This window comes from Bos taurus, chromosome 18, assembly GCF_002263795.3.
Source record: "Bos taurus isolate L1 Dominette 01449 registration number 42190680 breed Hereford chromosome 18, ARS-UCD2.0, whole genome shotgun sequence".
NCBI classification, from domain to species: Eukaryota; Metazoa; Chordata; class Mammalia; order Artiodactyla; family Bovidae; genus Bos; species Bos taurus.
Genome location: NC_037345.1, coordinates 10,812,073 through 10,836,220, shown reverse-complemented (window position 1 = coordinate 10,836,220; position 24,148 = coordinate 10,812,073). Strand labels below are relative to the sequence as shown.

The following is a 24,148-nucleotide window of genomic DNA, read 5'->3' as shown; positions in this document are numbered from 1 at the left end:
ATAATAATGATTGAACAACTCTGAATAGATGAAAAACCACTGAATTGTACAGTTAAAAAGGGTGGATTGGGATTTCCCCAGCGGTCCAGTGGTTAGGACACGGCACTTTCATGCCATGGAGCAGGTTCGATTCTTGGTTGGGGAGCTAAGATCCCACAAGCCACAGAGCACAAACAAAATTTAAAAAATAAATAAAAACTAAGGAAGTACTCAGTATCAAAAGGGACAAGCACAAAAGGGAAAACATTACTCACCCAAGGAGAACAGCTGTCAGTACCTAAGTGTAGAGCAGCCCTGTGTTTTTTGCATGCACGTGATTCTGTGTGGTGCAGGCCCTTTGGAGAGGTGTCAGTGAACTGCCAGCCCTGTCCCAAGAACAGCTGGGCCTGGGGTGGGGGGCGGGTGGGAGGGATAGGGAGGGAGGTGGTGTTGGGGATGGAGTGAGGCCTAGGAGAACTGTTCCTTGCAGCTGCAGCCCTAGCTCCCCAGGGAGCCTCCAGGTCCCTGAGTCTCTTGGAGGAGGAGGGAAGGAGGAGGCAGGCAGCTCTCTAAACACTCTGTTCTCACCAGAGGTTTGTCCTTGGCCCAGCTTTCCTCCCAAAGGCTGAGTAATCTAGAAAAATTGCAGCCCAGCATAAGTGAGCCAGCCTGGGGGCCACCCTGGATCACGTCTGCAAGTGGAATTCTTGGCTCAGTTCCTCCAGTAAATTTGTAACTGTTTAGATTGGAGGGTAAGAAGCAACAGACCAGTAAATGGGTGAAGCCACAGAGGTTTGCTGGCCCAGGCCTTGGTCGTCCCTAATCTCAGATTAAAAGAGAAAAGACTTTCTTCCCCTCAGTTGGCATTTCTGCTTCCTGCTTCCTTCTCCGCAGAACTTGCCTCCCCAGCTGTGCCTGGATTTGGGCCCTGGCTCGGTGCCAACTGGACCAGCTGCACTGTGTGCCTCCATTTCCCACCTCCAAATGGGGTAGCCTTTGTTCCTTTCGTGGTGTTGACAAATTAATACATGATGAATGAATGATATAATGAATGAATGAATAATAAATGAATTAATACATGCTGACTACTTCCATCAGTGCCCCATGCATGTTAGTCGCTCAGTTGTGTCTGACTCTTTCTGACCCATGGACTGTAACCCGTCAGGCTCATCTGTCCACAGGATTTTCCAGGCAAGAATACTGGAGTGGATTGCCATTTCCTTCTCCAGGGGATTTTCCCAACCCAGGGATCAAACACAGGTTTTCTGCAGTGCAGGCAGATTCTTTACCATCTGAGCCACCAGGGAAGCATAAAACCCCATGAACAAAGCTCCATAAATTTGAACTTTTGTTGATGATGCCTGTCTACCAGTTAGAAAACTCTTCCTTAGCTGAAGACTTTGTTTCCTGTTAAAATAGAAATCATTTGAAAATGGATTCTATGAGTCATTGACACCTTAGCATTCATTCATCAGCTTCAGGCGCTTTCTCAAGATCATCTTGTTTCATGACTAGAGGGAAAGGAAGAGGCCAGCCCCTAAGAGGGGTAGAGAGAAGAGGGGAGGGGAGGCAGATAGAAGGCGCTAAATGTACACAAAGCTTCCTGCGTGTCACGGCTTCTCCTGGAGCTGATGCTGTCTTGGGACCTGTCAGGTCAGAACTGCTGGTCACTTACTGCTGAGGTTTCTAAGGAAGCTGGCCTGGCCCACAGCTTGACTCTGTTTGCCATGGTTCCCTGTTTGCCAGCTGTGAAAATGAAATGCTTGGCATTTCAGGGTTGCACAGCTGGCTGTGGTCCAAGGTCAGCAGGTAACCCTGACTAGCCACGTCTCCCATGGAGTCTTCAAGCCTCTCGTGTGAAACCCAGCGCGTGGATAAAAGCCTTCGCAAAACTGTGTGGCCAGGAGAGCCACATAAGTAATACAATTACTTGTGATTCATTCACTGCTACACCCCCTGCCCTTCCTGATAGGATTATAACTGAAAAAACTCTCAGTGTTTTCATTTGACTTGGAAAACCTGGACCTGGTGTTTGGTATCGGTCTAGGGTGGTTGAACTCTCAAGCTCTAGAGCTGTGCTGGGCCATTTCTATTTTAATTAGTTAGAATTACATGAAATTTAAAATGCACTTTCTCAGTTGCCTTACCTCCATGTCACGTCCTGACTGGTCACCTGTAGCTAGTGCATAGCACAGATTATAGAACAATGCCACTTCTCAGAACATTCCAGAGATGCTGCCCTAGAGGACCTCTCATTAACTGTATGACTTTGAGTAAGTTGCTTGTCTCTCTGGGCCTCAGTTTCCTCATCTTCAAAATGGGAGTTCATCTACTCAATAGCAAACACTTTTTGAGTGCCAGCCATATGCCAGGTACTCTTTTAGGTGCTGCGGATATAGCGCTAAACACAGATAAATAAAATGGTGGGACTTCCCTGGTGGTCCAGTGACCAAGACTCCACGCTCCCAATGCAGGAGGCCTGGGTTCGATCCCTGGTCAGGGAACTAGATCCTACAGGCCACACCTAAATGTGTGTATGCCCCAACTAAAGATCCCATGTGCCACAATTAAGACCTAGCGAGGCCAAATAAATAAATAAATATGAAAAAATATACAAGTAGGTAAAATTGTGACTCTCATAGAGCTGCCATAGGGGTGGGGCCAGAGTCCCTTATCTCTGAGAGTTATCTTGAGGATTAAATAAAATAGAACAGGCAAAGCATTTAACAGGGCACATTCCAAGTTCTTGAGAACCGTTCATTCTGTTATGACTACTAATCTGCCCAGCCCCTTCGCCCACAGCCCTGCCACCTGATGGTAAACAGAGAGCATGCATACCTCTACATCTGGTGGTAGAGTACGCATGGCAGATATTGCTAATTGATCACAGCACTTTCCCACTGAGCCCTGAGGTACTGATGGGATTCTAGGAACAGCACGGAGCAGCACTCTCAGATACATCCTTTTCAACATCTCTTCCAAGCTCCCCCGTGAGCTGCAGGACCCCTTAGTTTCTGTCTATAGAGTTCAAGCTCAGACTTCAGGCCCAAGCCTGACTCTTCTTAGGGAAAAGAGCAAGTGCCTGGTTGATACCTTGTCAGCCAAGCAGCTGGTCCTGCTTTGACCTCCTGCCAGCAACTGGCTCCTTGCTCCACTGCTTCTTGGAGTGGGGTCTGGCCGTGTTCTCACCAGGGCTCCTGCAGTCTTGAATATCGTTTGTCTCCTTTATTCAAGAAAAGTGGATTGTCCCTAGGTGGACAAACAGTCCTGGCCAGAAAAGTTTGAGTGAAATGTCAGGATGGGCCTGACATCCAAAGTGGGAGAGAGACACAGGAACTTGCAGTTGTAATATAGTGATATAAGGGGCGGGTGGAGGCTGGCCCCCAGCCGTCGGGACCCAGGGGAGGAGGAACACTAGGTCCCCAGGGAAGGGTCTGCTCCATGGGAGGGGGTGTCATCCTTCTCCATCTCTGAACTGCCTGTCCCTGCTCTTGTTCTCCCCCACTGCAGGGACTGACCTGGGCAGCCCACCCTGACTCAGCAGGGCTGTCGTCTCTCTGGGTCGACCATCATTTTGGTTCTGGTGGTTGCATTCATTCAGTCATTCATTCAGTATGCCACGTAGTTACAGCATGTGGTGTGAAGATACCAGACTTCAGCCCTCGCTTCTACCACTTGCCAGCTGTGTGACCTTGGGCAAATTGCTCAGCCTCTCTGTACCTTGCTTTCCTCCTCTGAGGAATGAGGTTTACAGTGAGGCAGTAGAGTCTGTCTACCTGCCTCCCCTTCCATGGAGAGGGCTTAGCATGATGACCTGTGTGTGATACTGGCTCACTGATATTTTCATTCACACATACATCTCCAGATCCCCAGAGATTTTTTTTTTTTTTTGCTCTTTTTTTGCTCTGTTGGCATGGTTAATTCCAGGAATGAACATTTTTTTTTTTCAAATGCTAAACTTCCCTGACACCCCTGAGATAAAGCTTTTCTGTGCATGACTTAAAACTGTGGGGCAGTGACACCTGAGCTGTGTTTGAAAGGGTAAGTGGGAGATTCTAGGCAGATGAGAGTGGTGAAGGGGGTCTCAGGCAGAGGAAACTGCATGTGCAAAGACCCGGAGGAGTGAAGCAGTGGACAGTTGAGGAGGAACTCTGGTTGGCTGGACATGGGGTGCTTGCAGGGGTCCATGCAGGGGAAGCTGGACTCTATGAGAACAGAAACCCTTTGGCAGTGAGCTGGGTGCCTGGCTAGTGTGGTTGAAGTAGCTTTACCTGTGTATATATGTATGTATTATTTTATTGAAGTATAGTTGACTTATAATGTTGTATTAACTTCTGCTGTACAGCACAGCAGTTCAGTTATATGTGTATATACATTCTTTTCCATTATGGTTTATCACAGAATATTGAATACAGTTCCCTGTGTCTACTCTAGGACCTTGCCCCTACCCTCTCCCTCTGACCCCCTTGGTGGGCTGGTACCAATACGGCCCTGGCTGGAATGTCCTTCCCCTGCCCCTTCCTTCTGAATCAGTCTCAGAGAATTCTTAACACCATAAAGGAAAAAAGAATTATATCAGTGATGCCAATTGGCAAGCAGGGTGGGCTCTGGTTGTTACCCATCTGCTTGTGCTCAGATTCATTCTTCACCTTCTCTGTGTCCTAGAAGTCCGACCTTGACGGAAGGCATCACCTGGGCTCTCTCCCCTGTGACTTCCTATTGGGTTGAACCAGTGGGAGGCACCAGATGGAGACAGGAGGGCAAGAGGAGAAAGGTGGGGAACTCCCTGTAGTCCCTAGATTCTCTTCAGGGACTTCCCTGCTGGTACAGTGGCTAGGACTCTGCACTCCCAATGCAGGTGTCCCGGGTTAGATCCCTGGTTAGGGAACTAGATCCCACACGTGCAACTAATGGATCCTACATACAGTATGAAGCCACAACTCCTGAGCCCCTGTGCTTAAACTACTGAAGCCCACACACCCTAGAGTCTGTGCTCCACAAGAAGAGAAGCTATCGAAATGAGAAGCCCATGCACTGCAACTAGGGAGTAGCCCCCTGCTCACCGCAACTAAAACCCACATGCAGCAATGAAGACCTTGTGCAACCAAAACTAAAATTAATTAATTTAAAAAAAGGGACCCTGCATGCTGCAATGAAGATTGCAGATCCTGAGTGTCCCTACTAAGACCCAGTGCAGCCAAATAAATAAATGTATTCTCATGCTCAGTCATGCCCGACTCTGCGACTGCGTGGACTGTAGCCCACCAGGCTTCTCTGTCCATGGGATTTTTCAAGCAAGAGTACTGGAGTGGGTTGCCATTTCCTCCTCCAGGGCATATTCCCCACTCAGGACTGAACCTGCAACTCCTGTGTCTCCTGCATTGCAGGCAGATTCTTTACAGCTGAGCCACCTGGGAAGCCCTAATAAATACATACATAGATATATACATACACACTTATTTCAAAAAATAAATTCTCTTCAGAATCCATCTAATGTGCCTTCTGTTTGCTGTCAGCACTCTGACTCCAAACACTGGGAAAATTTGCCTTTCAATCTATTTATCTGTCAGTTTTCCAAAATGGCTTATAGAATAGTCTGCTTTCTCCCTCATACTGTCAGCATGGAGAACCTGAACTTCTGGTTTAAGGGGAAGAGAAATCTGAACCGTCTGTCTTACATGGTAGGAAGTACATGAGGATGTACAACCAAAAGACCTGGCACTTGTACTTAAATGTGTGTGGCAATGTCAGCTGGCTGAGCCTCAGTCTCCCCACCAATAAAATGGGCATAATAGAGTGACCCTGCCAATCAGCCTGTAGCCAGCAATATGTCTACTATTGTGAGATCACAGAAGGAATATTTAATGAATGAAAGAGCACATGATGGATGACCAAGTAATATGAGCTAATGCACACACAAAAAGGCACTTTGAGTTTCAAAGCTTTTAATTTTTTCAAAGCTTTAATTGAGTTTCAAAGTTTTAATTTTTATAGTTATTTTTTTAAGACACTCTCTTAACTAGCTTTCATTAAACTGACTCACTAGGTTACTGAACTTGTCCTATTTCTTCTGTGAAACACACGTGCATACTGAACTCTCCACCTACATACTTCTTCCTCACCTTTGTCCTCTACCCTTAGGCAGAGTGTGTGTGTTTGCTCCCAAACTTGTGTATGGCAGTTGTGTTTATTATCATCAATAATTGATTCCATTAAGTGTTACAGAAATCATGGAAACATGAGGGTAAAAAGAAAGAATATTGTCTCTATGAAAACTGAAATGAAACTTGGGAAAACTTGAAGCCCCTGATTAAGGAAATTGACATCAAATGAACTGTAGAAACCAGGGAAGAGAAGGTGGAAGGGACTGTGAACTCCAGGTAAAGGGTTCATTCTGCACATCGACGGTTTTGAAAGATTCTTTAGGTTCTGTAACCACCATAAAGAATGGGAAATGGGAAATCACAATAGAAGGTTATAGAAGGTCCATGCAAGAAGAAAGATACAGGGCTATAAACAAGAATGAAATAATGCCATTTGCAGCAACGTGGATGGACCTAGAGATTATCATACTAAGTGAAGTAATCGGAGTAAGACAAATACCATGTAATAGCACTGATCTGCAATCTGAAAAATAAAACAAGTGAACTTATTACAAAACATAAACTCAGGCATAGCAAATTTATAATTACCAAAGGGGAAGAGGGAGGAGGGATAAAGTAGGGATTTAGGATTACAGATATGCACTACTATATGAAACAGGCAAACAAGAACCTACTATCTGGTACAGGTAACTATATTCAATATCTTATAATAATCTACAATGGAAAAGAATCTGCAAAAGAGTAGATATAAATATAACTGAAGTACTTTGCTATACATCTGAAACTAACACAATATTGTAAATCGACTATACTTCAATTAAAAAAAATACACTAGTGTATTTCAGCCAGCCTGTGCTCAAAGAAGAACATATACATATACTTGTTGCTGCTGCTGCTGCTAAGTCGCATCAGTCGTGTCCAACTCTGTGCGACCCCATAGACCGCAGCCCACCAGGCTCCCCCGTCGCTGGGATTCTCCAGGCAAGAACACTGGAGTGGGTTGCCATTTCCTTCTCCATTGCATGAAAGTGAAAAGTGAAAGTGAAGTTGCTCAGTAGTGTCTGACTCTTCGGGACCCTATAGACTGCAGCCTACCAGGCTCCTCTGCCCAAGGGATTTTCCAGGCAAGAGTACTGGAGTGGGTTGCCATTGTCTTCTTCAGCAGGCTGCTGTTATGGGGTGCTAAAAGCCAAAAAGATGCTTATTTTAACAAATACCGCAGAAAATTGTGGCTTTTTATTTGCATATTGTTCACATTAATTTATTCCTCTCTATAGACCTCCTCTGGATAATAGTTTCCCTTAGCCAACATAAAATAAACACTTCAGGAAAATTTTTATTTGACCCTGAAAGTATATTTTAAATGTCCTAGGGAAAATTATTGTTTAAAGAAATTAAATGATAGCTTTTTGTTTGTTTGTTTGTTTGTAGTGGAACCAAGAACCAAAATTTTCACATATTATGTTTGCTTAAAGTCAGGCGGATCTACATACATCTTACTGTCTGTGAGAAACTTACAGCCTGTGAATGACTAAACACACCACACCAAGGGGAAATAAAACAGGTTTTCACAAAGCAAGTTTAAAAGTTTAACTGATAATACCGGATCCCCTGGGTTACTGAAATTTCTTTGTCATGTCAAAAGTAGAAGCTAGTTCAAAATAGCAACGGTCACTAGACCAAGAATTAACTCTCACAAATCCTTTGCTGTGATGGGGAGCTCACTACCTCCCAGGAAAGCCAAATTCAGTTCCATCAGAAAAGAGTTTTCTTCTTCTCCTTTTTTTTTTTTTATCAATATATTTTGAAAATTGAAGTGCAGCTGATTTACAATGTTGTGTTAATTTCTATGAAAGAGAAAGATCTTCTTTATATTGACTCCAACTCTGTCTTCCTGTAATCGGGTTAGATCTGCTCCCAGGAGGGTCGTATAAGACTACCTTCAGGACTTCCCTGCTGGTTCAGCGGTCAAGAATCCACTTGCCAATGCAAGGGTTGTGGGTTTGATCCCTGATCTGGGAAGATCCCACATGCCACAGAGCAATTAAGTCCAAGTGCCACAATTACTGAGCCTGACCTCTGGAGCCTGTGAGCCACAACAAAAGTCACCACAGTGAGAAGCCCATGCACCGCAATTAGACAAAAAGAGTAACCCCTGCTCACTGCAACTAGACAAAGCCTGTGTGCAGCAACAAAAACCCAATGCAGCCAAGTCTTTCTTTTTTTTTTTTAAAAGAACACTATTATCTGCTGTAAGAGGGACTTCCTCCCAAGTGAAGGGGCAGTTCCCCTATCCTCCACAAAGCCACTCTCCTGCAGGATAAACCACATCTGTGGCTTCGCATCCCTCCCAGTGTCTGCTGGGGTCCTCCTTTAAGCACAATCCCCACATCAGAACACAATTCTCAAGGCGTGGTCTGACCAGCTCGACCATGTCTTCTTCCCTGGTTCTGGACATTAGAACGCCTCCTTCTAAGTACCCTCCGCCTCCTCCTAACTACCCTCCTTGACCCTGAAGGGCTAGGAGGATGGTGGTGGAGTGGGAGAAGGGGTCCCCTTTGCAGGATGCTGGGTCTGATAGTGGAAGACCCTGGTGAGAGAGTGGAAGGCAGGAGGGAAGAAACGGCAGGGGTATTTCTACCCGTCTCTGGAGCAAATCTCCAGTAGCCATACCTTCTCTGAGCTGCAGCATCCCTTAGGTGATTTCAGCTCTACTCTAGTGTCCCCTGACCCTGTCTCTCTGACCCAGGGCTGCTCACCCATCTCTGGGCTGTGGCTGATTTCTTGGGGTGCACCAACCTGCTGGACTTCTCTGCTCGCTGCTGTAGTCAATATCCTTCATTCAATTCTTCCTGCTTATATACTTCCCCACTCGCTGAATGAGCTCTGTATATAGTTTCTGTTTCCTGGTGGAGTTTTGTGTGCCACGTCTAGTAAGGCAATTTAAAGTTTCATACTGATTGGAAAGGGGAGGGGGAGGGTGGCTGGCACTTAAAATATCAGCTGCTTTTTGGGACTTGCCTGGTGGCCCAGTGGTTTAGACTCTTTACTCCCAATGTAGGGGGCGTGGGTTTGATCCCTTGTCAGGGAAGTAAGATTCTCATGCTGCATGGGTGCGACTAAAAAAAAAATTTTTTTAAGTAGTTGCTTTTATTGCCTTTGATATGATTTTCCACATGTGGTCCTCACTTCATGGAAGAGGAGACTGAGGCTCAGGAAGGGAATGGCAGAGCCAGGGTTTGGGAGAGAAATTTTCTGAACCTTCAGCCATTAGACCACACTGCTCCACTCAGAGGCTTGCACCCACCCTGCCCTTACTCACTGGTAGATAAAATCCTAGATCATGTTGCCCTTCCAGTGTCTTCTTGCTGGATTTCTGGAGTCCAGGCGGAGTTCTCTCTGGGTGACTCACAGTTCCTGAGAAAGACCATTTGGGAGGAGGTAGGTATTACGTTCCCTCTGTCAATAGCTCAGCACCTTCACTTCCCAAAAGCCCCAGGGGCCCTCTTTTCAGAGATTTGACAATGAGTGAGCTCAGCACCGATTCTATAAATACCTTTTTCCATAAATATCTATTCCATGTAAGGCACCTGCTTTAGAATGACAACCACCTTGCTGAGAACAGCAAATTTCAGGGTTATGTTTTATTTCCATCTCTAATTACAGCTGAGATGGGATTTCTTCCTTCCTTTCCTTCTTTTAATGTACAGCCCCAAGGTAAATGTGGGAACTAGGACACTGACCTTCAAAATTCTGTAGGTTATTATTTGCAATCACAGAAACAAAGCTCATGCAGAAATGATGGTCTTAAAAAGTCAGCACAGTGTTTCTAGAATGGAGCACACATGGCTGAGCTACTCTGGGTCAGTTTCACTGTGTCCAGACTCTGCCTCTTCCTGGGGAGGCTCAGACCCCTGACGTCATGCCGCCTGGGTTCTAACAGTGTCTCTGCAAGGCTCTTGCTGTGTGACCTGGGGAGATGGTGCCACCTCTCAGTGCTTCAGTTCCCTCCTTTATGTTGCAGCGGTTAGTGGCTCTGTCTTCTTGGGCTGACGTGAGAATTACTTGAGAAAATAGTCGTACAGCACTTAGCACGGTGGCCAGCACAGAGAACACAACCCATAGTAAGCTATTACTCACTCTGCATGAATGCCAAGTCTCTTCAGTCGTGTCCGACTCTTTGCAACCCCATGGAGGGTAGCCCACCAGGCTCCTGTGTCCGCAGGATTCTCCAGGCAAGAATACTGGAGTGGGTTGTCATGCCCTCCTCCAGGGGATCTTCCTGACCCAGGGATTGAAACTGTTTCTCTCATGTCTCCTGCATTGGCAGGCAGGTTCTTTACCACTGAGCCACCTGGGAAGCCCCCTGATTACTATCCCTAATACTGCATAATATAGTTACTATATCATGAATAGGGTACATAGATGCTGTATTAACATTATATCAATATACTGTCTCATTGCCCCTCACCACTCACTGTCCCCTTCTTCTCCCCTGCCTGATATCACAGGGATGGGTCCTAGCTTGTCCCATTAAATATATATATATTTATTTATTTATTTTACTTGGCTGTACTGGGTCTTAGTTGACACATGTGCAATCTTTAGTTGTGGCGTGTAGGATCTAACTCCCCAACCAGGGATCAAATCCGGACCCCTTGCTTTTGGAGTGCAGAGTGTTAGCCACTGGATCACCAGGGAAGTTCCCATCCTTTGTGTATTTTTATTACTTAAAAAAAATTTTTAATTAATTTTATTTGTTTATTTTTGGCTGTGCTAGGTCTTTGTTGCCACGTGAGTTTTTCTCTAATTGTGGTGAGCGGGCTTCTCACTGCGGTGGCGTCTCTCGTTGAGAGCACAGGCTCTAGGGCACAAGGGCTCAATAGTCTCAGCTCCTGGGTTCCGGAGCACAGGCTCAAGAGTTGTGGCCCACAGGCTTAGTTTCTCTGTGGTATGTGGGAATCTTCTGGGATCAGGGATTGAACCTGTGTCTCTTATACTGGCAGGCAGATTCTCTACCACTGAGCCACCAGGGAAGTCCCCTTTCAATATTTTTAAATTTGGTTACCTGTCTTTTATTTTTTATTAAACATGCCTGAATTCTACTAACTCTGGGCTTTCCCATCATGGAGTCATTGCTTTCTCTCCACTGTCCAGGCCTATTTGAACTGAGTTTCCATTTGGGCTTCCCTGGTGGCTCAGATGGTAAAGAATCCCTTTGTAATGCAGAAAACACATACAGGAGACACGAGTTCCATACCTGGGTCAGGAATATCCCCCGGAGAAGGGAATGGCTACCCACTCCAGTATTCCTGCCTGGAGAATCCCATGGACAGAGGAGCCTGGTGGGCTAGAGTCTGTGGGGTCACAAAGAATCAGATACGACTGAGCGACTAACACTCAAGTGTTAACAAGCAAGAAGACTACCCACACCAAAGTGGCTTGTCTCCCTCCAAGACTAATTCCCATGAGGGCAGGGAGCGTGTTTGTCTAGCTCTTACATGTAACGTTGTTACTGCCCAAGTTTAAGAATCTAGAGATGAGATTTCACAAAAAGATTCAGATTATTTGCTTTCCTTAGACAACTGGAAGGCTTGGCCTCATTATGCTAAGATTCCTGCATAGCAACTGGGACAGATCTGAGGACCAGCAGCCCCCTTTAAAAGGGCAGTTCTGAAGATGAAACTGACACCCAGAGGAGAATGACCTTCAGGAAAAAATGTTCTTAGACTGTGTACTTGGCTCATTCACATTACGTGCCTGCCCCCTACAGGCAAGTGTGTGTGTGATCCCTTTAGACACACAATAGGCCCAGGGCCAGAATAAATGAATGGATGGGTGGATAAATGAATGAATAAATGAATGAATTTATACCTGCTCTCAATTTTTTTTTTTGGTCCCACCATGTGGCAAGTGGGATTTTATTTCCCTGACCAGGGATCAAATCCAAGCCCGTGCATTGGAAGTGCAGATCCACTGGATCGCCAGCGAAGCCCCTCCCCCAATTCCTGACATAGTAGCTAGCACATTGTTGTTGTTCAGCCGTTAAGTTGTGTCCAGCTCTTTGTGACCCCATAGACTGGACTGCCAAGCTTCCCTGTCCTTCACTATCTCCCAGTCCATTAAGTCAGTGATGTCATCCAACCATCTCATCTTGTCACCCTCTTCTCTGGCTGCTCTCAATCTTTCCCAGCACCCGGGTCTTTTCCAATGAGTCGGCTCTTCGAATCAACTGGCCAAAGTATTGGAGCTTCAGCTTCAGCATCGGTCCTTCCAATGAATGTTCAAAGTTGATTTCCTTTAGGATTGACTGGTTTGATCTCCTTGCTGTCCAAGGGACTCTCAAGAGTCTTTTCCAGCACCAGAGTTCGAAAGCATCAATTCTTCAGCACTCAGCCTTCATTATGGTCCAACTCTCACATTTTTACGTGACTACTGGAAATACCATAGCTTTGATTATACGGACCTTTGTGATGGTTTGGCAAAATGATGTCTCTGCTTTTTATTACACAGTCTAGGTTTGTCATAGCACATAATATATGTCAAATATTTTGATCTGATTTTTTTCTAAAGAAACGCGAGCTTGATTAGATTGATTTTTATATTGTGTGGATCTCAGATTTAAACAAATATTCACACAGCGAATTTATTACTGGGGTGCAGTTTATTGTTCTGCCTTAGCTGGGCATATTGTCTTCACAATGCTCAAAATCAGATTTTGTTTCAAAACCCACCTTACACCTTCAGTCCAGTAGAGGGCGACAGCAACTACAAATAGGAGAAACACAGTTAAAGGTGGAAGCATCCAGATAAAGTCGAGGCACCCAGGCAGGGTCCCTGAACTCTGGAATCAAATTCAGGCTAGAAACCACTTTGTTGTTGTTGTTTAACATTCTTAATAGATAGTGCATTCATATGTTCAAAAACAGAACAGGATAGATAGAAGTAAAATGGTATATGGTAAAATCTCTCTCCTTCTCCTCTTCCCTTTGTACCTGGCTTCCTTCCTCATCTCCATCTCAGGCACAACTCTTTTATTTTTCTCTTGTGTGTTCTTCCAGAGGTGTTTATGCACATATGGACGAACACAAATATCTCTGTACTCCCTCCCCCGACTTTAAAAAGCTAGCTGCACAAGAAGGTGTTTTGATCATACTGTTCTGTACTTTGCCTTGTTCCATCACGATGTAGACTGTAGATCTATCATTAATGTAGACGGTAGATCTATCAGTAACAGTGCATAGAGAGAAGCCCCCTACTCTCTTTGTTTTTCCAGCTTCATATTTCTCCACGGCACACCTGTATCATTATCTCTTCATCCAGCCCCCCATCAATGAGGGGCTTCTGCTACTAGCAATAAAGCTCAATGATTCAGTTCAGTTCAGTTGCTCAGTCATGTCTGACTCTGCGACCCCATGGACTGCAGCACTCCAGGCTTCCTTGTCCATCACCAACTCCCTGGAGCTTGCTCAAACTCATCCATCGAGTCAGTGGTTACTTGAATGATGATTACTCAGTGATTACTTGACTGTGTCTATAGCAGCGACCATCAGCCCCAGTTGCCCATGAAAATGATGAAAGGGGATTTTAAAAATCCCAGCCCTTAAGTCATACTTCAGATGAACTACATCAGAATCTCTGAGTGTGGGACCAAGGCACACAGGCCGCCCTATGTCCTGTTGATGTTTCTAGGGGAAACTGGCCAAGAGCACAGAGATTTGCAACGTTGCTAGATATTGACAAGTGGCTTCCATGCCTGGTTGTGCTAACTTGCACTCCCACCAGCTTGTATGAGATGGCCTGAGTCTTCATGGCTTCACCAACAAAGCATGCTTGTCAAATTTTGCTTTTTTGCTAAACTGTTAGTTTTTTTTTTTTTAAGTTATCTCAGTTTTGCTTCAATTTGCATTTCTCTTATTAGGGCTTGAGACTGAGCATCTTCTCATTGTTTAAGAGCCTTCTGACCTGTCTGGTCATATCCTGTGCTCACTTTTCTTTTTTCTCCCTTCTCTCTGGCTGTGCGACAGGGCTTGCAAGATCTTAGTTCCCCAAACCCAACCCTCCTCACCTCCCCAGGAGTGGAAGCATGGAGTCCTAAGCGCTGGACTGCCAGGGAATTCCCTCTTTTTCCTAGGTTGGTTTCTCTATATGTCAGCGAGGTACCTTCTTCCTGATTTGAGTTGCAAATACTTTCTACTGCTCTGCTGCCTTGTTTTGTTTTCTTTTTTTTCCCCTCGAAGAAGACTTTTTACATATCTGAATGTAACTATCTTTCGTTATGGCTTTTGGATTTTGAGTCACGGTTAGTTTGGTTTCCCATTCCAATCTTATAAAGGAAGCTTCCCATGTGTTCTTATGACACTTTTGTGGTTTCCTTTATTTACAGGCAAATCTTTGATCCTTTTGGAATTTACCTTGATCTGCGGTGTGAGGTATGGCTCCATCTTTGGCTTGCTTTCTAATAACTAATTATCCCATTATCTTCATCAGGGAGTAAGGTAGGAGCTGCTTTGAGCTGCATCCAACTGGAATTTCTTTGTTTTTGCCTTTTAATTTATAGCAATACCAGCTCCTACTTTCCCCACTCACCTTCCCCCATGTGCCTGTTCAATGCTCGATTGATTTTTGTTTGTTTACCATTAAGAATTAATTTTATTATTAATTGAACATTGTCCCTGACCTTTGGGGTTTCTATTTACGATTTATTTTAGTTGATAACCAACAACAATGATCTTTTGTTGAATGTCTAACATATTTGTTGACAAGTTTCATTAAACATGAACCATAAAGCAAACCTATGATGTCAGTTGTAGTTGTTGTTTAGTCGCTAAGTTATGTTCGAATCTAAAGTGGTCGGTACTATTACTATTCCATTGGAGGAAGGTAATCAGAGAGTTTCTGAGGCTTGTCCAAAGGCCTACAGTTAAAAAGAGGCAACACTGGATGCGATTCAAGAGCCGGGTCTTGGGGGGTCCAGCCTTTTTACTTGCCTGAACCCTGTAACTGGTCTTTGTGGAATGATTGCAGGAGGGAATGAATGACTGAGTCAGTGAGGGAAGGAAGAAGACAGAATGAGTCAGCTCCTGCCCTCAGTGGAACCCAAAGGGGGAGATAAGATGTGAATGCAAATAACCAGAGCGTAAAGTAAACAGTGACCCCACCAGTGTTTTGGAAGCAGTCCACTTTCTATCCCCTCCTATCTAACAATCTTACTTCTTTCCAATTTCTCCCTACCTAGAAACCACGGAGCCCAACACTGGGCCAGGGCAGTTTGATGCAGTAAGTCACCCATGTGGAGCTTCCCTGTGGAGCTCTGCAGCCCAGGAGCCCTGGTGGGGAGGAGGGAGGTAGAGGAAGGGATAGGGAGGAGGGGGGGGTGCAAAGTGAGAGAGAGAGGAGGCGAGAGGACAAGAGCTTGAAGACAAGGAATAGGGAGGAGGTAAACGGAGTTGTTGTTTGGGGGAATAAGGAGGACTAGGGGAGGCTGGGGTAGGAGATGAGGGAAGGGAGGGGAGGTGGGAATAGGGAGGAAGGAGGGAGAAGGGGTTAGGGAAGTGGGAAGAGCAAGGGGAGGAGGTGAGGCGAGGAGCGGGCAGTGAATGAGGAGGGAGACTCAAGAAGGGAGGAGGGAGAGGGAGTAGAGAGAGGGAAAGGAGAAACAGGGCTTGGGGAGGAGGAAATGGGGGAGGAGTTAGGGGAGTGGAAGAACAAGAAAGGGTTGGGGGAGGGAGAAAAGAAGAGGAGGAGGGAGGAGAAGAGCGGGGAGGGAGAAGAAGAGGGGAGGAGGGAGAAAAAGCCCCTCTCTCCAGCCCCCTTCTCAGGGTTGCGCAACCCACTCGGGCTGGGATTGGTCGCTGGCGGGTAAAGACGCCACGCCCCGACACGCTCTGTGACCAATAGCGATAGGGGGTGGGGCGTAATGCGTCCTCGGAGGCCAATGGGCGAAGGGGGGCGGGGCTGCGTGGCCTGGGTCTAGCTCGCTTTCCTAGCGCACTCGGAGCCACCGCCGCTCTCGGAGCTCGGAGCTCTCCTTCTCTCGCTGCTGTCGCCAGCTGCCCGCCCGCCCGCTTGCCCGCCCGCCTTCCGCGCGTCCCCGCCCCGCTCCGCTCCGCTCCCTGCAGCCCGCCCCAAGCGCGCTCTTCTGTCGCTGCGAGCACAGTATCCCCACTGCGGCCCCGCGGCGATGGCCACCAAGATCGACAAAGAGGCTTGCCGAACGGCGTACAACCTGGTGCGCGACGACAGCTCGGCCGTCATCTGGTGAGGAACTTTGCATTGCTCTTCGAGCCCCGCTGCCTGAGCTCACAAGGGGCCTGGTGCGCTGAGCCGTCTTCCAGACGGGACGGATTAAGGGTCATCCCCGTGCGGTCTCCCCACAGTCTTAACCCGGGACAGCGTGGAAAGCCAGCGCTGGCTTTTCGCTAGCCAGAGCATCTTTTAGATTGTTCTGTGGAAGCTCGGCACCGTTCAGGCACCAACGTTGATGTGTATGTGTATGTGTGTGTTTTTCTCTTCTCCCAATCCAAAGGGTGACTTTTAAATATGACGGCTCCACCATCGTCCCCGGCGAGCAGGGAGCGGAATATCAGGACTTCATCCAACAGTGCACAGGTAGGGAGACGCGCCTTCTGGGGGGACTCCCGGTCTTTTGGAACAAGGTCAATGCTAGGGAGGAGTCTGAGGCCACTCTGGGCGCCCCCAGCGCTGGAGGAACCAGATTGGAGCGTTCGAAAGCCTCCACAAGCCTTCTCTCCTCTGGGCATCCAGAACAACCAGAGGTGACCGGCAGCCTCCTCCCTCTCACAGTAACCTTTTCAGGCGGGACAGCTCCTTTGCCCCCATGGTCACTAGCTTTCCACCGTTAACTCATGGAGTTCCAAACTCCAGGGTCCAGCCCTCCCGGGTTTCCCCTTTCATTAGTCAGAGAGCCAAAATAAAAACAATCCTGGTGCTTATTGAAGGAGAAAGAAATGGTTAGCGACAGCCCTCTCCTTTCTGCTGCAATCATTGTCCATGTGCTGGTGATGTGTTTTTGTTCATAGAATATAGAGCAGAATATGAAAGCGTACATACCATATGATCCCATTTATGTGAAATTTTAGAAAAGGCAAAGCTAATCTGTAGCGTGAAAAGTCAGAAAAGTGGTCGGGCTAGCCACTGACTGGGGGGAGGCATATGGAAGGTGGGGTGGGGTCTCAAGGGGTTGGGAATATTCTGTATTTTGATTTGGGAGGCAGTTACACAGGTGTGTACATATAAGAAATCTTTCAAGCAAAATCTTTAGGATTTGTAAACTTTGTGCCTTTCCCTGGGTTGTCTTGAACCAGTAAGTGGAAAAAACACATGCATGTACAACCACAACCTCCAATCCTTGCCCCCCAACACACACCACTGAAGCAAAAGGCCCAGCATCACTGGTAATAAGGCCCTTTAAAGCTAAGCTTGGAGGATGGGCTCTTTTTCTGGGCTCTGGGCTCTAGCTTGGAAATAGATATTTTCAGACAAAGGCAGTACGGCCTGAAAGTTAGGGTGGGGACCTAGAGTCAGCAAGGTAGGTTTGAATCCCCTTGTGGCCACTTTCTAGCTGTGTGGTTTGGGGCAAGTTACTTAATCTCTTGGGGCCTTGGTTTCCTCCCCTGTAATCTTAGAGGGCTGTCGAAAAGATAGGTGAGTCAGTGCCTGTACAGATGACATGGTCATTTGTGAAATAAATAAAAAATACAACACTATGCTCAAGATCATGCAACAGCCCCTTTCCTTTATTCAAAGGACTATTTTGAATTTATTCTAATTCAAAGAATATCTATAAAGTGTCTGCTGTGGGCTGGGTGGTACTGAGATTTACCATCCCCCCCACACAAAAAAAATCTCCCAACTAAAACATCTCCCAGAGCTACCTCTAGACCTTCACTCACTGCTTTTGGACAGGATTGTTTAAAATGTTGTTGTTTAGTTAAGTCGTGTCCAACTCTTTTGTGACCCCATGGACTGTAGCCTGCCTGTAGGCTCCTCTGTCTGTGCAATTTCCTAGGCAAGAATACTAGAGTGGGTTGTCATTTCCTTCTCCAGGGGATCTTCCCGACCCAGGGATGGAACCCAAGTCTCCTGCATTGGCAGGCGGATTCTGTACCACTGAGCCATCTGAGGAACCCTTTGTTTAAAAGCAGATGTGTAAAATACTATCATAACTCACATCTATTGAGGTGCATGGGGCCAGGATTGAAAGCCAGGCCCCTGACTCAGGAACCCTGTCTCTCAGCCACCTCTGTCCTTTCACCACCATGATGCCTGCTTTCACAAGTGGAGTAAGTGCAGCCTCCTGGGGTTTGGTGTATAACTGGGAGGCTCAGCAGTATTTTTTGCCTTGCCGGCTCTGAGCTTTTCTCACAAGCCAGCTTCCTTCCTCTCTGGACAGTAAAGTAGCAGTTTCCTCCTGCTAGCCATCCATCATCCCCACCCCCTGCCATCAGACTGGGGTCTTCTCCTCCCACCCACCCCCCAGCTTCTGAAGCTATTGTTCTGTCCATTGAGTAGGAGAAGGTGACCCCGGGAATAAAGAGCATCCTGTGAGTGGATTCTGAATTGGGGAGGCTGTGGTCAGAGAACACTTCCTCCCTCCCTGGGGCTTCCTTCCCCCAATAATAGGGATGGCAGTGGGGAGGGCCTGGTGGGAGAGCTAAAAATGCTTTCCCTGCTGCTTGTTGAGCTTATGAATGGGCCGTAGGATCTGAAGGCTCCGTCTGCTCTGGCTGGAAGTCCGCCTTCCTTCCCCAGCCGTCTGTTGGACAAATGCATAGGCAAGCTGTGGTTGCCGTGCCTGCTCTTGTTTGTCTTAGGAAAGCCTGTTCTATCATGCCACCGCGTCCTCCTAACTCAGTGACCAAGGGTTCGGAACGCTGACTAGTAGCTTTCTACACGCAAGTCACTGCACTGGGCACACCTTGTCTCCGTTTCTGAGCTTGCTTCCCTTCCGTACGTAGGTGGGGAAACGGAGTCCCAGAGAGGTTAAGTGACTTGCCTGCAAGTCACAGCAAGGTCGTGGCAGGCCCGGGGCCTTGAACCCGGGCAGAGTGGCTTTGAGGCCTGTGCTCTTGACCTCTTCTCACTAAGAAAGTGGTTTAGAAGCTCATTCCTGAGTCGTGGAGCATCTTTGCTGTACAGCAGGTTCTGGTCGGGGCTGGTGGGATTGTTGGCAGTTACAGAAGACACGTTCGCCCACTCCTGTGATGCAGGGAGGCCTCTCCGTGGCCCTCATCTCTGGCCAGGTGTCCTGACAAGCCGGAGGGTCTAGTGCTCCTGGTCTGGCATAGCCTTCCTATTTCCAAAGCTCTCACAAGGTCACAGGGGACCTGGGAGCCTAAAAACAGTGCCTGGTCGCTCCTCCGTCTGCCCTGGGGGAACGAGGGGCTTGGAGGGCCCCCCACCCCCACTGTGGGCTTTCTCTCCTCCTTGATATCCTCGCCCTGCCCCCCATCCTTGCTCTGAAATGCCCTCTTTCGCCCCTCCTTTGCCCTCTGGCTACTATCTTTCTTCCGTCCTCTGCACCCCGCCCCCCCCCACCGCCCCCCCCACCGGTTCTTCTTCGGAATGGAATCTCCCATTAAGCCTCTCCCTGTCACCCCTCCTCCGCCCCCCAGGCTGGCCTGTCCTTGTCCCCAGGCACTGGTTCCTGAAGGTCATGAACTGGAAGGTCGCTGGGCCGCCCTTGTCCTCCTGTTTCTTGCTGACAGGATCTGGAGCCCTCTGGGCCCCACACTGGCTCTTCTGGTGCCGGCCTCACCTGGCCCCTTCCTTCTGTACTGACCGCTCCATCACCGCTTCTGCTCTTACTTCTCACCCCAAACTTCAGTCCGTGTGGGATGGTTAGAGATCTGTCAGGTGCAGTGAAAGGAGCCCAGTGCAGTAAACTTCCTACTCCCTCACCCCCGAAGAAAAGAAATCAGTCTTAGCTTCTGTGGTTGGAAAGTCCAGGTAAAGTACTAGCTGCAGATATGGCTGTCCGAACTCACCCCCCTCCCCCAGCCCTGTTTTCCTCCTTGATCGCCTGTCTTGGGGGCAGGAGGGCAAGTTCTCCCTGAGCAGTGACGAGATAACCTCTAACCACCCAGCTTCCAGGCTTTGGGGAGGAGAGAGAGACCGACTGCCACGGATTTCCGATTTCCGCAGAAGTCTCCAGACTGAGAGACTCTGACTGGGTTCATGTGCGCATGTGAACTAATCCCTGCAATTCTGGCTGTCTATACCTGGATCAGTGCCCATGCCTGGAGTGGGGGAGGGGCACCCCCCACCAAACCAGGAGACAGTGGGGGAGGGGTAGCCCCACCAAACCAGCAGGTGGAGTCGGGGAGGGTGGGTTCCTAAGGGAAGAGTGAAGGCGAGGGCATGCTGCTTGCAGAAGAGGGGCAGACCCAAAGAGTCCATGTCCACCCTTTATTGCAACAGTCTCTCAGCCCATGGTCCTTCTTGTCTTAAATTCATTCTATCCCCCTCCACCCCCAAAAATGGAAGTGAAAGTGAAAGTGAAGTTGCTCAGTCGTGTCTGACTGTCTGCAACCCCATGGACTGTAGCCTACCAGGCTCCTCTGTCCATGGGATTTTCCAGGCAAGGGTACTGGAGTGGGTTGCCTTTTCCTTCTCCAGGGGATCTTCCCAACCCAGGGATTGAACCTGTGTATTTTGAATTGGCAGGTAGAGTCTTACCACTGAGCCACCAGGGAAGCCTGCAAAGTAACTTTTCCTAAATCGTGGGTCTCCTCAAGTTCCTTCTCTGCTCCTTAACCATCTGTGGCTCCCATCTGCGACTAAGTACAGGCTATCTACTTGGCCTTCCAGCCTGTCTGTCCGCAGCCACATCTCCTGTGCAGCAGCTCCCACAGCCCCCTTTGTGCATCTGCAGCCTGACCCTGTGTAACACTCTCAGCCTGCAGGCCAGTGATTCCCTCTGGGTGGCATTCCTCTCCCCTGTATCTGTCCATCTGAGACTGAGCCAGCAAACCTACCTAGTGCAATCCCTTCTGTATTTCAACAGCCAGGACCTTTGGAATCAGAGAAATTCTAAATTCGCATCCCAACTCTGTCTCCTGCCATGTGACCTCAGGCATTTCTTTGTCTGTGCCACAGTTTTCTGGTCTGTAAAATGGGGGTTCTGATGGTGCCTGCCTCTGATGCTGACTGAGAAGGTTCACTGAAGTTATATGTCTAAATGGAGAGCCCAGACATAGTGATACAGTTGGCTGTTGTTACTGTTACTTTTTTTTTTTTAACTCTCCTAGTCATATTGGTTGTTGTTACTATTACTTTTTATATCATTATTTCTGTTCTCCTAAGGATTAGGAGCGTTTAGGATGACAGTGTGCTTTCTGATCTGAACTTTCTTGTGCATGCCCTAGCTCAGCACACAGTCAGCACTCAACTCTGAGTTCACTTAGAAGAGGTGCTCAACCCCAGACTGGCACACAGTAGGTGCCATGTGGACATGCTTGAAACCTTTGACCCAGGTCTGCATGCAGTAGGTGGTCAGTACAGGGTAAGAGGTGGTTAGCACAGTGGTTAAAGGTCTAGGCTGCTTTGGATGGTCTGGGTTCAAATGCTTGCTAATCATGTGAGCTGAATTATTCACCTGCTCATCCTTTTGCTATAATGTGATTATTAGGAGGATTAAGAAAGCAAGTTCATGGTGCCGAGGATGCAGTCCGTTCTCCATAAATGGTAGTCACTGTGATTGTCATCTCATTGGTGGAATTTAATTGATGTGGAAGTAAAGTATGTGATCAGAGAGATGGGGGGAGGGAAGAGATGATGGGGAATGGGTACTGAGCTGTCTGGAGGGTCTCTGGTTGCCCTGACAGAGCCATGGTGAGTGGGGAGGAGCCAGGGATAAGCTGGGAAAGGAGAAAGGAGTCATTTGCCAGACTGACTGGCAGTATGATCTCTCTGATCTCTGTAGGAAGGGCTTACAGATCATGTGTATGTGTTGGGTCAATGGCTCAGGGTGTCTGTGAAATGTTTTTTTTCTTCACCTTACAAGTAGTACAGGTCCGTTGCAGAATATTCAGAAAGCAAGATTAAGCAAAAGGAAGAGAATAAAAACCAGATATAATTCAAATATAGTTTAACACTCAGAAATTTGTTCATTCATTGATTCATTTCCTCCTTCCTTCCTTCCTTCGATTGACTACTCTGTAGGTTACTGTTCTAGGCACTGAGGGTAAATCTAGCAGCAGAGAAAGCCCCTGTTCTCATGGTGCTGATGTTTTATTGTCATCATCCAGCCCTTAAAGTGGCTCCTAATCTATCTCTTGTATAAATGTAACATTGTTTAACAGATCTTTTATTGATGAACTGACCCCAAAGTACTCTGTTGCAAGCATTTTTATTTTAGAAAGAATCTAGGCATCTGGGAATGAATCCAGTTTTCTGCTGGTTATGAGCATCAAAGGTAGAGCTAGGGTGTCTTGCTTTGACTTGTAGCCTTGCTGTGCTGTGTGACCTTGAGCAAGTCTCCCAGATTCTCTATTTCTTCATCTATAAGATTCAGTAAGTGATTGCACACAGGGTACAGGGTTGCTAAAATTGAGGATAAATTGACATGATACACATAAAGCTTATAGGCAATGCCTACTATACAATGGGTGCTCAATTAAGGTAGTTATCAGTAACACAGAACCTTGCAAGTGCTTCTCAGGGACTGAGTTTGGCAGTGGGATGGTTAAGGAGAACAGGGGTGTCTTTACTGTTAAAAGACAAAAACATTCATCCTAACGCTTGTTAAAGAACAGTAAGGCAGAGACTTCCCTGATGGTCCAGTGGTGACGACGCCCACCTTTCATTGCAGAGGGCATGGTTTAGATCCCTTGTAGGGGAATTAAGACCCCACATGGTGCATAGTGCAGCCAAAAAAACAAAGACCAGTAAGGCAGACTTTATTCAGAGGACTGTTGTGATAGGTGTAGGGACCACTACAAGGGAGAGAGGTCAAACTCAACTCTGAATACCACAAGGAAAAGTGGGAATTTGGAGTCAAGGAGCCAGGTAGGTATCAATGGCTGGAAAGTTACCAGGAGGAAGGGTCTGGGGTGAAGGGAGAAGCTGGCTAAACTGACTTAACAGGATTCTTGCTGAAGGCATGCCAAGGATCAGACATCACCGGGGAAGGGTGAGAACAAGGAGCCTGATTATATATTGAGGGGTGATCAGATGTGGCGTACGGGGAATTCTGGCTTAGTTGACTTGGCGGGATCCTTGCCAAAATCAGTGAAGGCTAAGATGAACACACAAGTCCAGAAGTTGAGACCCAGATGAAAAAGAGCTCAGTTAGAAGAGCATGGTTAGAGTTCAGTCAAAGAGAGGCTCTTTGCTATTATTGCAAGAGGGACAGGTTGGGAAAGAAACAAATTCGCTCACTGGCCTCTGCGTGTGCGGCTGTGCAGCACACACAGGTATAGCGGTCTCTATTTTGCTCTTCTGTACTGGATTTTTTTCCCCCAAGCTGCACATATGCATCTTTCCCCCCTCTAGCTTTACTCAAATTTAGAAATTTGAGTGAGAAAGGAAGGAGAGAAATTATCTAGTGAGTCAAAGGGAATATGAGGTCAGAAGGAAGCTGTAGATCTGTGACAGGGCTTTGGACCTTGTAAAGTGCTAAACAGTCTCTCTGTCATGCAATCAACAAACGGGGATTGATTGACACATCATTTCTGTTGCTCCAGAAACAATGCTGGGTGGTGATTCTTCAGTGCTACCTGAAGTGCTCTGGAAACATTATTTTCACAGTTTTCTGCAAAATTCAGTCTCCCGCTGCCTTCTTGGCTCATGCATGTGTTGTTGGGGGATCCTGAGCCGCGTTGTGTGGCTTCTTTGTGTCATAAGATGTGTGGGCTTTGTAACAGCTCTTCATGTGATGTTTCCACTTGCTGTGGAGTTTGTGGCCATACCTCCGTGGAGAAGGTTGCTAGATGTCCCTTTTCCTGCTAAGTAGGGTGTCTCTGCTTCAGCGAAAGTGTTCAGTTAGTTGAAATGAATTGAGTTTTCCCTCCTTGAAAGTCTTTAGACATTAATGCAAACTT

At 47.2% G+C, this 24,148-nt stretch overlaps 1 protein-coding gene across 1 annotated transcript in view; it reads left to right on the top strand.

Annotated features, from left to right (window-relative positions):
• Positions 1 to 16,096: 16,096 nt before the first annotated feature.
• COTL1 (coactosin like F-actin binding protein 1) overlaps positions 16,097 to 24,148 on the top strand; it is a 44,347-nt gene continuing 36,295 nt past the window's right edge. Inside the window, 2 exon segments of the mRNA NM_001046593.1 lie at positions 16,097 to 16,343; positions 16,612 to 16,694. Of these exon segments, the coding sequence (NP_001040058.1) occupies positions 16,267 to 16,343; positions 16,612 to 16,694 (160 nt within the window). The 5' untranslated portion in view covers positions 16,097 to 16,266.